The sequence below is a fragment of the Alosa alosa genome, chromosome 3 (assembly GCF_017589495.1).
Source record: "Alosa alosa isolate M-15738 ecotype Scorff River chromosome 3, AALO_Geno_1.1, whole genome shotgun sequence".
Taxonomy (NCBI): domain Eukaryota; kingdom Metazoa; phylum Chordata; class Actinopteri; order Clupeiformes; family Clupeidae; genus Alosa; species Alosa alosa.
Window position 1 is genome coordinate 34,168,158 of NC_063191.1, and position 17,353 is coordinate 34,185,510.

Below are 17,353 nucleotides of genomic sequence, written 5' to 3' on the forward strand. Positions count from 1 at the left end.
ACGTCCATAGTGTGATATTTGCACGCACAGCACTATTAAAGCGCATTCGAGATCCAAAATGTTAGAGGCGGAGCTCCACCTGTAAGACATATGACAGAATCCTACACGTGAGAACTTTGTTTTTAAGACAATTGATTGGTCAGTATGCGGTAGATTACACGATTTGAGCTATAATTTAGCACATAACCTCCTCCCGACCAGAGGGGTATTTCACAAAGGCAGAATTAAGACATTCAAGATAAGTGATAAGCGAGGTTTGACATAGCGTTGTCTGGTCATCCTAGCTCAACTCGTTTCACTCATGCCAATCCAGGATGAGTAGGAGCGACTATGTCAAGCCAGGTGTAAGTAATTCAGGATGTGTGCGCGTTCTCGTTTCTGCTCCAAAGTGCCCACGGTTGGAATAAAAAAGACGCGGAAAATAGCGTCATTCACACAAAGTGAACAACCGCTTTTGATATAGACTAACAATGAAGTAAAGTTATCCTTTTTGGAATGGGGAATCATGGCTATTTCTGTAAAACAGCAGAAGTAGGCGTGGTAGACCAACTGAATGCAAATTTACGTATGCACCCACGTGTGAGTGCTTCCTTGTCTCGGCACGCAACATCATTAAGAAAGCGCTTGCCACTGCAAAGATGCACATAGTATGATATACCTTAATATTATAGTTGAAAATACCTTCGAAAACTTGCCCCTTCATCAAACGTCTATCAATAAAATAAGCAAACAATGAGTACCTAGGCCTATGTTAATAATTATAAGGCTATCACAATTAAAATAATAACCATATGGTAGTAGGCAGACAATCAGTTTTGTTTTGCGAGCAAATACATTTAGCAAATAGTTTATAAATGGAATACAGCTCCTTAAAATTAGCACGGAGGTCTGATGTGAATGACAGCTAGCTGAACCAATAAGACCACTTAATTACCATTAGAATTAACTTAGCTTGGCTGTTAGCCTAGGTGCAGAGAATAAATCCCCATGGTAACTTATGTGCCATCTCTTTTGTGAAACCAAGTCAAGGCTAAATTCATCCAGGATAACCTAAAAATCCCAGCTTAATCCCTTATCTAGGTTTTGTGAAATACCCCTCAGGTTTGGTTGACATTAGATATTATTGAGATTAGCATAAGATACCATGGTGATATAGTGACACTAAAACAGATCCAATTTCGTGTCACAGCATACCCTGACTTTGAGCGCAACATACCTCGCTAACCCACTAATCGAGAATCGTAGTATACCCCATAGGATACTCTAGGAATATATACAACTTTTGACAATATTTTGAAGTAAAAAAAACATTATTTACACTTTTATTTGTAATTTCAGACATTTTGGAGTCTTTTAGGATATTGTAAATGTTTACCAATTTGCAAATTATCTATGGAATGAGGGAAAGATAAAAGCACATTGTTGGCTCTTCCACCAAAGAACTGTCAGGATTAGCTATAATCCAGCAATGAGGAGAAAAACATGTATAGCAGATAGAGGCTGCAGTCACCCATCCTGTCTCTTTAGCTACAGCTTTAACACTCCAGAGGCCCAAAGTTCAAGGGCAAATGGGGTGACCCTTCTCGCCTCTCACTATAAATGGGGTGACCCTTCTCTCCTCTCACTATAAATGATGTAAGAAGTGGGCTGGCTTGCTGTGGAGCCATCCAACGCATTCCCAGTGTGAGCCTGTAGTATGACCCACACCGGAGACCCCTATGTTAGGTTGACCCTTGTGTGTGTGACCCCAAATATGGATGAGGCATGGCTTTACAGGGTAGGGAAAGACGGTCAGGGGGATATGTGAAGGATACCTATGTCTCTCTGTGTGTATGGCATGGATTGGCACACTTTCTGAGGGGCAGGGCTCTGTGACTATGTGGTCTCACTACAGTTGAATATGTCCTCTGACTGCAATATGACCCTATGAATTTGGAAAATGAAAGTCATCTAAATGAAATAAAGTCATCTAAATGATATTATTTAAAATAAACATTGATTTTGATCAAAACAATTACTTTATGTCCCTACAGGAAGGCTATTTATTTTCCAAGGCGGACTACACTATGACAATATTACCATGACATTATCACTTTATTGCCCAAAATACAGTTGAATTTGTATTATGTTAGGTTTATAACTAGATGTATTAGAGCATAACTAATGCAAGCTTAATTTAGTTAATTTCTAAAAGATTTGTAATGAAATAAAAATACATTTTTAAAGAAAAATTGGATTTGACAGCATTTTCCACGATTGCTCATTGTTGCCATATGGCAACAAATTACCAACTACCCCTTAAAAAAAAATTGTTTTTACTTTTTTTAAAAATTTCCTTTATTTGATTCATTTTAAGTAAGAAAAGTACTTTAAAACATTTTTTCAAAGTATAGGTGATAATTCATGCAATAGAGGGTTAGGAGGGGTGTTTCATGTGCCATGTGTTATAGAAAGTGGGTCAAGCTCCTCCACCACTGAAGAGCTGCTGGCCCCTTCCTGTATGGTAGCTACTGAATTAATCACGCTTTACGCTTGGTCAAGCACTGCACCCAAAATGCTCTTTTCTCCACTCCCCTCCACTTGTGCTTCTCTCTCTGGTTTCTACCACACTAGAACATACAACACGCACTAGAGAGATCAAATGAGAGAGATTCAAGTGAATTGGGTTAATGAGCCTGTAAATTAAACAATATCAAGCAAAGCTTGGTTGTATGGCAATAGTTTTCATCTGATTATAACAGTAATGTACATCATATATGAAATATTATAAGTGACAGCTCCTAAAAACATGACATATTTATGTACATGTGAATATTTGGCACAACCATATTTATGCATACTTTTAATTTACACATATTCATGCTTGTATTTTTTAATCAATGTGAGAGATGTATCACACACCAGGACGTTATCTATGTTGACCACGTAAAACGTAGAATGATGCCATTGCTGTGATTTCAAATGCCCTTGGCGTCTCAAAGGAGCTTTCCTTTAATCAGCATTTTCCTTTTGCTTTTGTCTAAAGTGTGTGCATTTAAATTCTGTTTACCAATTCTCCACTTACATTTTAACTTTATGTAATCAAATGCCATCAAATGTATATGAGCTACTGCATCAGCAAACTTTGAAAGACAAAGGCTGATCACAGAGATCGAATTTCTGTACTATTTAGGAAAATATGTCATCAGTTACCCAAATAGCACACTGAGATGAAATTATAGATGTTTTGCTGAGAAAATGAAAGATAAATGAATAGTAATTCTTAAAGCCACACAACACAACAACACTGTATGCTATACTCAGGCACTCAAGTTTCAAGATAGAGTTCTATCAGTTCATATTTTGGATTAAAGGGCAGAAAAATGATACATACATTTGATTTAAATCGCACTCCGTCAAAGACAGATTGCATAACATTAATTTGGCGTGACCATTTCTTTAACCTTTATGTGCTTTACAAAAACAAAAAAAAATCAGTAAAAACTGACATTGAAGTTGTAGCTTGTTATATCATATCCTATCATATAACCAATGACCATAACAACTACAGTACATATCAACGGTGTCCAGTGAAAATCACCCCAAGTTCTACAAAACCCTTCAGTTCATCTGACATGTGAGGCATCCAGGTGACCATGAGTGTGGAACCTGGTGAGGACGGGACAAGGTCCCTCCCTGGGAGAACGTCCCCGGCTTGGGCTCCAGGGGCCTTGGCAGAGGGGCCCAGGCAGGGAGAGCCGCCATGATTTATCGTATTAAACACATCACTAGTGCTGTCAGTGGATCGGGGGCCAGAGCATAACGAGAGGCGACAGTGTTCATTGGAGACACCGCGGCTCATACAAGATTTCAAGGCAAATTACAGCCTGGAGGAACAAGCCTTTTTTACCACAGTCATTGGCACACCAACAGTTCACTGACAAAAAGAACAAGAGAATGACCAGATGAAAACTCTATTACGTGGGCTGAGTAAGGGTTGAGGGCAGGGGGAAGCAACATGTGGTTTATAGAGAAATAAGGCTGGCAATTCCTACGCCATTTTTACTCAGCTTATCTTCTGAAACATGCCCTCTAAAGGTCTGCTTTAGTGCAAAATTGTTAATTCCCCCAAATAGATTCTGTGTACGTGTGTGTGTGTGGGTCTGTGGGTGTGTGCATGTGTGTGTGTGTGTGTGTGAGTGTACATCATTACCTCCAGTCAGATGACACCCAAACAAGGATATTCAGCTCTGTCTGACTCATAATTCAGACAGTTTTTCACAGCACAGTCCTGCTTCAATTCCATATCCATCAGCTGAGTCTGTAGCCTGCTTCACTTGAGCAACCCGCCCTCTCAACCAAGCCTCTCTGGCTGAATAATTTGGAACTGCCATGGATTATACATCACTGAGTATTTTCTGTCACTGCAAGCAATGGCAAAACAATGAATTGCCGATGACACTATCTCTAGCCCTTGTAAAGAGTGGCATTTAATAAAAAGAGATTTGCGGTCTAAAATATGATGAAATTGAAAGTGGGAGCCATCTTCAACAACCCACCGAATGTATTCCAGAATAAGTGCCCAGTTCACAGCAGTGCAAAGTCATCCAAGAGAATATAATGGGGTATACACTGCCCACAAAACAAGCAATTAGTCCTTTGCCAGGTCCAGGAGATAAAACCACCCCAAAAATCAACAACCTCCTCCTACACCCTCAAATCCACAGAACTCTTTTTTTGCAGCCATTGTTATAAAGTGCACACACAGATACTGCTTTGTAATGCAAAGAGAGGACTCCGGGATGCACTGAATCTTTTCATGGACGAGGGAGGGGACAGTGTCTGTGGGCTCGGGTCTGTGTCAACGTGAGTGCCGCGTTTTGCGGCCTGACCTTGCCCAGCGGCGCAGCCGTCTGTCACCTCCAGGACAGGGCACCCAGGGAGGAAGGGCCACAGCAGCATTGCCTAATGGTGGTGAAGTGACAGATATGTCCCTCTTCACCTCATTTCAAGGGTGAAAAAATATAATTTATTTAAAGGCTCTCTGTTCCATTTTTCTCTAAGCATACAACAATAAATATATTCAATTTGATATTAAAATGTTACACGATTTATGAGATTATTAGAATTATTAGAGTAATGGTAATAATGGTAATGGAATTAGTGAGGTAATTCTAACTTGTAGTGATTACCAAAGTCTTATATATTGAAACCATCATTCATTTTCATTGCAGTTGCAGGTATCTGGCAAAATAAATGACAGTTCTCCCTCACATGACAGTTGTCCCTCACATGACAGTTGTCCCTCACATGACAGTTCTCCCTCACATGACAGTTCTCCCTCACATTACATTAGTGACAACAACATAACAAACAAGGAGACTGAATGGGTTTGAATCCTTCCACCTAAATTTAGAACCAATAAGGTAGAATTGACTGCAAATCTCTACATACAAACGGCATGATTAGATTCCTCATCAGCCCTCATCAAGTTTCCTCAGAGTGGAATCGGTCACTGAGGACAACGCTGCATACTCCACTTCACAGCTAGTAAAGCAGAAGAGCTATAGAAAAACTAATGAAGGGAGAGAAATATAAAACTGGATATAATCAGGGTCTATGTGTCTCTGGGTCTGGCCTAATCCTTACAGGCAAATACGAGTGTATATATATATATTTTAATATACAATCTATCTGTAAACACTCTGTGTGAGTAGGAGCCTTGGGGTGCATAGACACAACAGTGAATACCTATGAATTAATCATAGGAACCTCAGAGACAAAAAAGCCTATTCACTAATGTCAGTGTGCCACCCTTAAGCAAAGCAAGGTGTGGGGGAAGAGTGGGCAAGAAGACAGGAGCTAACTTCTCTGCTTTGATGCACTAAGCACCACTTCAGCTTCACATTTATGAAATATGAATCAAAATGAATAAAATATTGAATGAGTACCAGTGCTGTAGTTTCTGCACTAGGCCAGCAATTGCTCTATGAGAAGAAAGTGTTTTGTCTTCCCAGTCTCTCTACATTTGTAATACAATTAGAAATTATTTGATTTTAATACGTGGTATTTCCGAGATTCCCATACCATTGATATACTGACAATATTCATAGAAGAATCATAGAACAAAACAGAGACTAAGGCTTGCCCTGGTAGCTATGGATGCTATTGGATTAGATCTGTAACATCAAGGTAATATTAGTGTGTATCACATCAATTATAATAAGATATGTGGATGGAAGAGGTGTGGTGATAATTTTTCTGTGACAGTTATTAAATTAGTATTTAGAATATGTTTACAAATCACCATACGAGAGGAAATGCTGTACGAGATGCATTGACTTTGTTGCATCATCACATCTGACTGCTGTGTCAATGTGTCGTAGGCTAGCACTGGGGGAGCTTTGGAAATTAAGTTTGACAGATGAAAGCGCCTCTCGTAAAATCCCCTCTCACAATTACACTAGTCTCATGTCTCACCCTCTCTCGCCCAACATACAGGGGGGCAAAACAAAAGTCACTCTTTCACTTCTCCCATAGAATCTGATGTGAATAGGTTCTGACTTGTTGCAAAACTCACTAAAGCTCACTTAAGAACCGCAACCGAAATCCAAGACCTCAGAAAAAAAAGAAAGAAAAAAATAGTCTAGTTATGCCACAAAAGTAAATCTGATAAATCCGTCGAGGACTTGCAGCTACAAAGGCTCCCTCAGCATGGAGATGATAATGTGGTTTTAAACCTGGAGGCGGAGAACATGAGCTAGTGCTCTTAGATTAATTTTAACAAGCTGAAGGTGCAGACTGGTGGAACAACAGCCATCCTGATTAGCACATACGGAGTGCAATTAAGATGTTGACAGGACCCCCCTCTGGCTTGACGACAACAACACCATCCCCCAAAAAAAGAGAAAAAAAAAATAAGATATGAAAAACATCTAGCTGTTCCAAACAGCCATGACAAATGACCTAGCATGAATGGTAAGACTATGCATAATTTCATTGTTGGTACAGTCATGGATATTTTGATAAAGCTATTGGTATTTTACAGACAAAAAAGTAGAGTTCAATGTTGATATGAGGGGAAAATAAAGCCTGTCCTAAAACCTGACCTTAAACCCCTCAGATGAAGCCTTGAACACCTTCAAAAATAGTTTTATGTTCAAGGTGACAGGGATTCACTTTCCATCATCTGGGACTTTGGTCTTGCACAATTTTTACCTTCCCACTCAGCCTGTCAGGCACACAGCTGTCATCAGTCCTGATGTCTGATGAAAGAGGCCCTGCACTCAGAGATATCACCATGTATACACAACGAATCACAGCATGACACAACATGACAAAATGCAACAACATGACAAAATTCAACACAACAAAGTGTGACACTGCAGAAGAGCCACTCATGCAGAAGGCTTGTTCATTTTTTCATGCCTTTTAGAGTGTCTGTATTTTCATGCCTCTCCACTATAACAATAAAGGAGAGACGCAACACAAAACTCCCAGGCAGTGTCTCTAATGTGTGGGACCTCTAAGTACAATGCGTGGCGTTCCATGGCGTTATGACTACTGTAAGAAGTCCTGTGTGATTTGCTGTGGTCTGTGATGTGTGTGACACACGAGGCGCCCGTGGGCATGCGGCATGCGCCAAGGCCCTGCCGGGGTGGTGAGGGGGCGGGTGGGTGGCGAGGGAAGAAAGGAGAGAGAGCGAGGGAGGAGGGGCAGGAGCAAGCGAGAGAGTGAGCGGGCGAGCGAACGAACGAACGGACACTCAGATGTGAACAGCACCAGAGGAGCCTTTTGTTTCGGCGCGCGTGTCTGCAGGGCTCCCTCCCTTGCTCCCTCCCCTTCGTGGCCTGACAGCCGCCCCGAAAACTGTCAGCCTCGATCAGTCGCCCGCGCCGAGATCTCAGCCCAAATTACAATCACTGAGGCCCAGTCACTCGCTCTTCATGTGCGCCACCATCGCCCGGAGACGAGTGGGGGGAAAGGGGAAACACCAGCCCCGGCAAACGCAGGGGAGTGAGCGAGCGAACTGAGCTAGCCACTGTCATCCGCTCCACCCTGTCTCTGTCGCCAGCCCAGGGCCGGATGAGGCCCACATCAGGACGAGCTTCAGTGCTGAACAGAGACACCTCTGGTTGTCGTCTGGTAGTGTAGTGCGAATGTAGTGTAGTGCCAGCATAGTTTGGCTTGATGAGAGACTCGCAGACCTTCCACCGCCATGATAAACTAGACGGCACAGGCGCTGCTGGTATGAAGCATGCCCTGAACATACATCCCCACCTCTGGTCCTCTCACTGAGGCCACTATTAGATCACGTTACACCACAACCATGGTAACACGTCTCCTCAACGTTGATGAGCACATTTACGTCAATGGAATGGCTACAAAAATCTGTATAGCCATGACACTCCCACTATACGTAATGGACTGAAATCCCCATTGATCCTTTGATCTTGTTAGCCTAAATGCCATTGGCAAATCACTGAATCCTCTGAAGTCTATGTAAAATCATTAATGCACCTAATACTTCAGATGTAATTTATATGTGTTAACCATTAATATACAATGTAGCACTGATTATCTAAACTAATGTTAGTATTTCATTAATGGAGAACTACTGTATCATTAAATCCCTGTGGCTGCTATTGGACTGTTCGCTTTGCTTCCCAATTCGATCGTTGGTGATAGACAATAAAGCCATGACGATAATTGTAGTAACGACTGTGCAGAGCACAGTGTACTTCTGTAGCAACAGCGATCCAAGGGCTGTTCCATCCTTCATGTCTAACATGGTTATCAAGGTTTAAATCACAACTGACACTGACAACCAATTCACAAAATTACTTGCGATAGCACCCAATGTAAATATCTTTCAAAACATAACAACATGTAACCAAAAAATACTCTGAAGCTGAGATAATCCTCAGAAATGCTATGACACCACAAGTTCAAGTGCAATGAACAAAATAACTATGTAAAAGTGGACATTTAACACAAAGCAGATCAATTATCTGTATTTTGTTTGAAAAAATGGTGCTATAAGAGTTTTGGATTATTAGACAGTAAAATGTAAAGCAGTTCAATTCTAGCTCAATCTCAATCTAAAAGTGAATGGAAATGACATGCACTCAACAGTATCGATAGATGGGTAGTGCAGACTTGGATGAGGTGATCTTCTCAACTTGGAGATCATTCATAAAAATCTCCATATGGCACAGGCACTCCCCTCATTGCGGGCAACCTCTGCATTCTTAATATGACATCTAGAGATCAGGAACTGATCACAACAGCAATCACAAACACTATCACAAGAGAGCTTTAAAAACGGCAATAAAATTATGTTTACCTTTGTCCAGCTTCAAACAAATGGCCACCTCTATGGACGTTTGAAAAAAGATTGAAATTTTTGAAAAAGGCTGCGAGAAAAATGTACTTCTCGGCTTCTCTTGCAGTCAGCCCAGACATGGCACTCGCCTCCCATTGGTCTGATGTGCCGTCATGTGGGCAAGGCACCCAAACACGTGACATCTCGCGGAATACGCAGCATTGACAATCCCCTCCGAACAAATTTCGCTGCGGCGAATCGTCTTTCTGCTGCGAGAGGCTAACGCCGCCATCATCTCAGGGACAGCCGGTGTTTATTTACCAGGAAAGATCGCCCCCCCTCGACATGTAGATCCCACACCCCCCTTGGGCATGACAACGTGAGGCACCCTATGAATGTGGCCATCTGACCCTTTCAAACTTGTGACACGTCAGCATAAGGCGTCTACTGTCAATGGCCATGCCCACCCAAGCCCGTTGTGGTCACTCTCTTCGCGTCTCACCCTCAGAGTCCAACACTCCAGCAGTCTACCACACCTCAAGTGTGTCCTCACATGACTTTTACCCTGCGAGCATCATCTGTATCTCGGGCACAATGCATCCAACCGTCCTTTTGTCCTTCTCCAACATACCGACACAAAGCGAATTTTAAGGGGAGGTGGGGGGCAGGGTTGATTTAACAAATCAGGGCTTTGTTTTGGTTGTGTTTGGGGGTCAGGGTGGGGAGAATAGAAGTGGGGGCAGCTGGGTGACTTTCATCAGTCTCGTGACTGTCTCTCTGCCATCCAGCTCTAATCTGGCAGCATTCAGAATTACTGGGGGGTCCACGGACACGAATGAGATTATAAACCCAAGGCCTAATCCACGGACAGACAGCAAAATGAGAATTAATCTACAGTTACAGTTACAGAGCCACAGTTGCTAAACCACAACTGTGTTGAGTGGAAAGCTTTGCCAGATACAATCTTCAAAGACAGAGACATGAAGGGTGCCTTGTTTTCAACTGCCAAGGAAATCTCCCTGGGAGATTCTTTCTCCATTCTCCCAACATCTGTAACATTTCATTGGGCTTCTCAAAAGTCTCTGTCTGAATTGAAAGTATTACAAGGTGCTTACATGAGGATTACTTCATCAAGTACAACATATAGACTGCATCATAAGGAAACTGCAATGCATTGTAGCTTAGCAGAGCTTCTGGGCTGGCAACATAAATGGAGCACTGAATTCACATCCGATTAAATCAGGCAGTAAACACATATGTGCATGCAGTCAGAATCGAGGTCAGTGATAACGTGCACCACATGCAGCTACGCATCTTCAATCAGTTTCACACAGAAGTATAGCTCTACAAACCTCGAAAAGTGTAGTTTTAAATACCAAAGGCCCAGTGGCACAACTAAGATCCTCCTCTTTCCCCCCATGATATAATTACAGCATACATAACTTCACCCACAAAATAAAGACCAACACAGTAAAACTTGCTTAGATATACATGACAAACTACTGACTAAAAACTAAAGGCTGTCAGGCTTTAATCAGTCTTACCAGTGAGAGATGGAGAGAAGGAGAGGGGGGAATCCAGTGGCAGAGACACACAAGGACCAAAGATGGAAGAGAGTGGGCAGAATGGGACCAAAGAGGCTCTGCCAGGTCCTATAAGTAAACTCAACTATTGCCCCCAGCAAGGTCACCAGGCTGCCCTGTGTGGGAGGATTAGGGGGGGTGATTGGGGTGGTTGGGGAGGGCATTGGTCTGTATGTTGTTTGGGTGAGGTTTCAGTCTCATCAGCCTCCCATCAACCTGACAAGTTAACTGGCCTGGAACGACGCACTGGGGAGGGCCTATTGGGTGGAGGCTGGGCTCAATCATTCACACGTGAGTGAGAGGATGGACCAGAGCTGGGTAAATAGTGTGTGTGTGTGTGTGTGTGTGTGTGTGTGTGTGTGTGTGTGTGTGCATGTGCATGTGCATGTGGGTAGGTAGCCACAAACAGCTGAGGACTTAACCTCATGGAGAATTTTCCATGTGTGTGTGTGTGTGTGTGTGTGTGTGTGTGTGTGTGAGTGTGTGTGTGTGTGTGTGTGTGTGTGTGTGTGTGTGTGTGTGTGTGTGTGTGTGTGTGTGTGTGTGTGTGCACATGTGTGTAATTGGTGAAGGGCTCTGATTGTCAGTATGTCTGAGCATGGATAAAGCACTTCCTGAATCAATGAGTGTAACATTGTCCGTTACCCAGGGCTTTTAATTGAGCCGCAGTGCCGCTGGGTTTAATCAAAATCCTCATTATTGACCAGGCAGTCAGAATGTGACACGAGATGAACCGCACAGGCCCAGTGCCTCTGACAGAGAGCACCATGAGAGACCCAGAAGAAACATAAACTACTGAGCACAATATGTGTTTGTGTGTGTTTGTGTGTGTGTGTGTGTGTGTGTGTGTGTGTGTGTGTGTGTGTGTGTGTGTTAGTGCCCATGTATTTTTACAAACCTAAAGTTGCCACGTATGAATGCATCCTGGTCTGACTGGAGGTCGATTAACTGAGTCCCTGCGCTGAAACCACTCTACAGGATAGGACAGCTGGCTGTTTATCCCTTAGCTGCTGCCATTAGCATCCTCTGGATTGTCAGTGCCCAGTCAGTCATTCACTCTGAGAGACAGATAGAGAGAGAGAGCGAGGGAAAGAAAGAGAAAAAGAGAGAAATGCTGGCAGTGGCAATAAGAGGTTGAGGTCCACGGGTCACAACGTGAATGGCTCTCTTGGGGGGATGTGGGGATAACAAGCAGACGATTCTCAGAGGCTTGAAAAAACTCTGCTGCAATGTAAGTGTATCCTTTGGCGGTGGCACCCACACACGCATCCACACCAACACACACACACATCCATACCCACACACTCATATCCACACACACACACGCACACTCAGGTAGGTAAGTGAAGAATTCTGTTGCTTGGGACACTGACTTGAGGAAAAAATTCTGCATCCCTGACTCTGAAAAAAAACCCAGCTATTGCACCACACAATGCATTCTGTTGCCTTGCCCCCACTCAAACTCGATAATGGAACATTTTGCCTGACCCTCCATTTGGTCGCAGTCAATGCTTTCAAACTCCCTCGCAGCGAAAACCAATAGCGTTATCTAATGACATCAGTTTGAAATGGAACTTTTAAGGCTGCTCCATCACCTTGCCGATGCTGGATCGGAGCCGTCCAATCAGAGGCGAGGCAGACAGAGAGCCTGTATGATGTATGAAAGTGTATTACATAAATGTGAAGTCATTAATTATGGAATAAATGTGCCATGAAGAACATGAAAAGACAGACGCACACACACACACACACACACACACACTCCTGCCAAGTCACATGGGAATGTAGCTGCTGTTGCAAGATGAGCAAGATGGTGCATTATTCAGATCAAATCAGTCTAAAAGGAGATTGTGAATAAAATAGTACATAAGTTAATGTTTAAGCCTGTTAACATTTACGTAAATACAAACATCTCAGGCATTCATATGCTGTGCATTACTTTGAGACAAAGGGCTGTGCATTTAAAATATTAGATTAGATGACATTAGATTCAACTTTAAATATGAAGTGGGGTAAACTAAACCGTTCTCAACTTTGAATAATCCATGCTGAGAAGAAGGCAGCTGTGATGACGACACAGCATTCTCCGATATACCTCCAGGTCTGTATAGGTGTGTGTGTGTGTGTGTGTTTATGTGTGTGTGTGTGTGTGTGTTTATGTGTGTGTGTGTGCGTGTGTGTGTGCGTGTGTGAGTGTTTATGTGTGTGTGTGTGTGTGTGTGTGTGTGTGTGTGTGTGTGTGTGTGTGTGTGTTTTATGCAAGAGCCTGAATGATTGACCTTGCCAACGTGAAAGTTTTGAGTTCCTGCTCTGTGGTTTCCACATGCTAAGGGTGTAGAGGATCCTTTGTATCTCCCAATAAAAGAGGCCTTGCAGAATGCCTTCTGCATATGTTTATCCTTCAGGTCTTTATTGCATCTCTTGTCATAGTCTTGCTCAAGACCTCTGGGTCTGATGTATTTTTATGTTCCACCATGCAAGCACCCTTCTAGAAGAGCATGAAATATGTCATTGGATTTTACAAAAAAGAATAGATTTTTTGGTAACACTTTACTTGACAGTATCGACATAAGAGTGACATGACATTGTCATGAACACATGACACTGTCATGACACATGAACCCTAACCCTAACCCTAATTAACCTCAGGGCCGGCGGAAGGCATGGACATTCTGGGCAATCGCCCTGGGCGCCAAACTACCAGGGGCGCCACAGCGTGGCGAGCTATAGGCTACAACATAGAAAACACATTTATTGTCAAACAATGACATAGACAGTTTAAATGCGGGAGCAGCAAGTAATTCATTTTCAGTGATATCGGTTAAATAACAGTCATGAATGAGACGTTCAAAAGCATAGTGCTGCAGATTACAGAAAAGTGCACAGTTTGAAAATCTTTTCTCCCGCGTATGGGTGCTGATTCAGCCTGAATCGTTAGGTTGCTAGCAGTGGAACGTAGCAGAGAGATGACAATGTAATAAGGTAAAATCTGAATCTCACCATGTCACCGAATCAGGGGAGCAATGAGCTCGTTTCCCCGCAATAAGATGGTCCCATCGCGGGGTGATATGTAGACAGCGACACTCGAAGTGCGTTCCTAATGTCACGTTTAAATGCACACCTAACAGACATCATATTAATTAGGTAGTCTGATTTCTGTATAATAGCCTGTAATAATAATATGTTTATGTTACGTGAAAAGCCTAATTGCTTAATTGTAGGCTACCATTTTTTCTGTGAGGCCTGGTCGCAATTGTCCCACAAAATTTGTTTTATTTTTCCTTGTGGTCCAGTAGCACTGGAAAGTAGCAACGTTGAAACCAGCCCCGATCTGCACGCTGCAGCCAGGGGCTTCTGCGAAGGTAGCACACCGTCGAAAGTGGGACACAGTCTATGAACATGGGGGCGACATATTCCTATTTCGCCCAGGGCGCAGGATTGCCTTACGCCAGCCCTGTCTAACCTCTAACCCTAATCCTAACCCTAACTTGTTATGACAAAAACCGAATAACACTTAATGACAGAAGTGTTATGTCATAAATGTTTATGACTTGTTTATGACATATTCATGACAGTGTCATGTCACTCTTATGTCGATACTGTCAAGTAAAGTGTAACCGATTTTTTTCTATGAAGTCAAGAATAAAATAAATTTTATTTAATGCATTTTACTGTGGGTTTCAAAACCATGGTTAGGGTAACTGGTTAGACAGTGTGTAACCACCTACACTGCTTGATTATCATTTGGATCAAATACCTTCAAATGATGCTATATAACAAAAAATGAAATCCACAGAATGGTAAGTACAGTACGTGGAGCTACAGTCCTCTGTTTACATATGAATGGGTAATGCTATATAGATTATATCGCCAAAAGTGAAACCGCCATGAAATCAATCGTTTTGTGCCCTCAAGGCCACACAACTGCTCTTTCTTTCGCCTCTCGTATTTCTGAACACAAACTGGAGACAATCTGTGCTATGATATTTCAACAAAACATCTAGACATTTAATACCTTACATTTAAGACATGTAAAAATCCACACAATCTCTATGTTAAAAACACTACAATACGCTGGTACATATTGATGTTTTGATGTGATTCTATTGCAACCGGTTATTTCTCAAAATGTTCAGATAAATGTTGACCAAAAAAAGCAGGATCAATTCAACCACACAAATTATTTCACCTTTTGATCTGCACATTTTTGCAACTACATGCATACAGTACATTCCAGCACAGTGCCTCTCAACAGCCTCTCTGGAGTGAAAAGCACAGAACAAAATGCTGCTTTTTACAGTGTGAGGAATGCCAGTGTCTTAGTGAAGTCAGATGAGGCTGACTTGGATTCATGGAAATGCTATCGCCTTGGCTGCTCCCTGACATCTATTTCTCCTGACTGTGCCCAAGTCCCAGAGGCGGCCGACGAGTCTCCTGCCCACAGCAGCTGAATCGTCCTGTCTCAACAGCTCCACTTCCTTAACACACTTCCACATAATAAACGGCAAGTGCTCTCACACCCCCCCCCCCACACACACACACACTCACTCACTCACTCAGAAAAGTTTGCTGAGAGCAACTCCTCACAACATCCCTGGCCCCAAATGTGGAGTGTAAAAAAAAATCAGAGGTCACTGCTGCAGTGCCCTTTGTCCACTCTGCAGCATGTTCCCCAAAACAATGAACTAGCTGGTGCATAAACACTACAGCAGAGTGGACAGAGCTGCCCTTTAAGGTGCAGATGCAGGAGGCATGTGAAGGTGCTACTACCAGTTCTTCATCTCCAAGTTGACCGTATGCAGATGTGCTCTGTGGAGGTAACAGAGCAGAGCAATATCTATAAGCACCGCTGACCTTCTGCAGATGTGCTCTGTGGAGGTAACAGAGCAGAGCAATATCTACAGTATAAGCACCGTTGACGGGCATTGTGAGGCCGGTCATTATCTAGTATGCGTCAGGTCCACTGTGAGTTGCACATTATATTAGGCCCATTGAGTGCATCTGAGCAACATTCATCATTGTCTTAGCAGAGGACGGTGCAAAGGCATCCCAATGGGGGCTCCTATGGGAGAGGGCTGTGTGTCAGAGAGAGGGGGAGCAGCGCAGCGAGACATCTGCTCCAGAGGTCTCTGGAAGTCAGCTTCCAAAGGGCCCAGGCCTGCTCCCAGCGATGCCTGCTCGTCGCTCACACACAGTGGGTATGATTTGGGGAGACCTGCCGCCGAGTCTCCTGGGTCTTCGCTATCTTTTCCTTTTTGTGTTTATGGATGAGCTGTCATCAGACAACAACGTCTCCCCCCTGCAATGACTTGGTGGATGGTGGTGAATCTAATGCAGAGACTCATCGCAGTGGCACTTTTCTGGAGGGGTTTTGATGTGTGTCTGTATGTATGTGTGTGTGTGTGTGTGTGTGTGTGTGTGTGTGTGTGTGTGTGTGTGTGTGTGTGTGTGTGTGTGTGTGTGTGTGTGTGTGTGTGTGTGTGTGTGTGAGAGAGTGAGAGAGAGAGAGAGAGAGAGAGAGATGTGTGTGTGGATGGGGCACTGATAAAACAAAGTGGCTGAGGAACATGTCATGGCGGCTTACTGGTGAAGTTCTCCTGGAGTAATGCTTCCACTCCCACCCCCCCTCTCTCTCTTCCTCCTCCTCTTTTCCTCTTTCTCTTCCTCTTCCCCTCCCCCTCTTCCTCCTTCTCTCTCCCCTCCGTCAAGCACAGACGGCCTCTCTAGGTCACATGTATGAGTCATGCAAATGTAGAACCAAAATGTCACTCACTCACGCACAGACAAACCTGTGCAGACGCCAACACACAGTCACAAGGGGAATTAATCATGCTGCTGCACCAAGGGCACACATATCTTCCACAATGTTGTGGGTTTTTCAACATTCTAACATAAGATTCCGTTCCGCAACAATTAAAGGTTCTAAAATTCTATGTTGAATTCAATGAACTCAGATATTCTTTTTCCAGACATTCATTTTCCAACATTCCCATCACACTGGTGTGACGATGCACCTTTAAGGGTTAATCATGCCCCTGCACCAAGGGCACAAGCATCTTCCACAAGGCAAGCAAGCATACAGGAGACATGGACTGTTATCATGCTATTGCTTACAGTAAATGTCTGGCAAATTTACTCTTTGAATAGTAAAAGGAGCTGACTATTCATTTGTTTGAAATGTGCAATCATTTTCACATATAAACATCAATACTCTTTCGAATTCAAAGCTGGAGGTGTGGGTAGAAATCATGGAAATGTATTCCGTTGCATAGAGAAATATGGTCTTGTGACTGTGTGAGTTGCAGCTTGAGAACATGAAAGTGCTGAAAGCGCTGCACACACACACACGCCCCCCTCCCCCATTGTTTCTGGTACAAATGGGACAGTCTGATTTATATGCCTGATCTAAGCATCTACTGAGCCCTCCCAGCGAACATCCCAACTGTGGAAGCATCGTCTGGGTCAC

At 43.2% G+C, this 17,353-nt stretch overlaps 1 protein-coding gene across 12 annotated transcripts in view; it reads right to left on the reverse strand.

Moving 5' to 3' along the window:
• pcbp3 (poly(rC) binding protein 3) overlaps positions 1-17,353 on the reverse strand; it is a 54,304-nt gene that overhangs the window by 18,680 nt on the left and 18,271 nt on the right. For 10 of the 12 annotated variants that reach the window (XM_048238901.1, XM_048238897.1, XM_048238896.1 and 7 more), the window contains exon 6: positions 11,786-11,945. The exons of 1 other annotated variant lie outside the window; for it this stretch is intronic. In XM_048238901.1, coding sequence (XP_048094858.1) covers positions 11,786-11,810 — 25 coding nt within the window. In that variant the 5' untranslated portion in view covers positions 11,811-11,945. Of the gene's footprint in view, positions 1-9,325; positions 9,402-11,785; positions 11,946-17,353 lie in introns of those variants that run through there. One more of the 12 variants, XM_048238899.1, reaches the window with a different exon arrangement.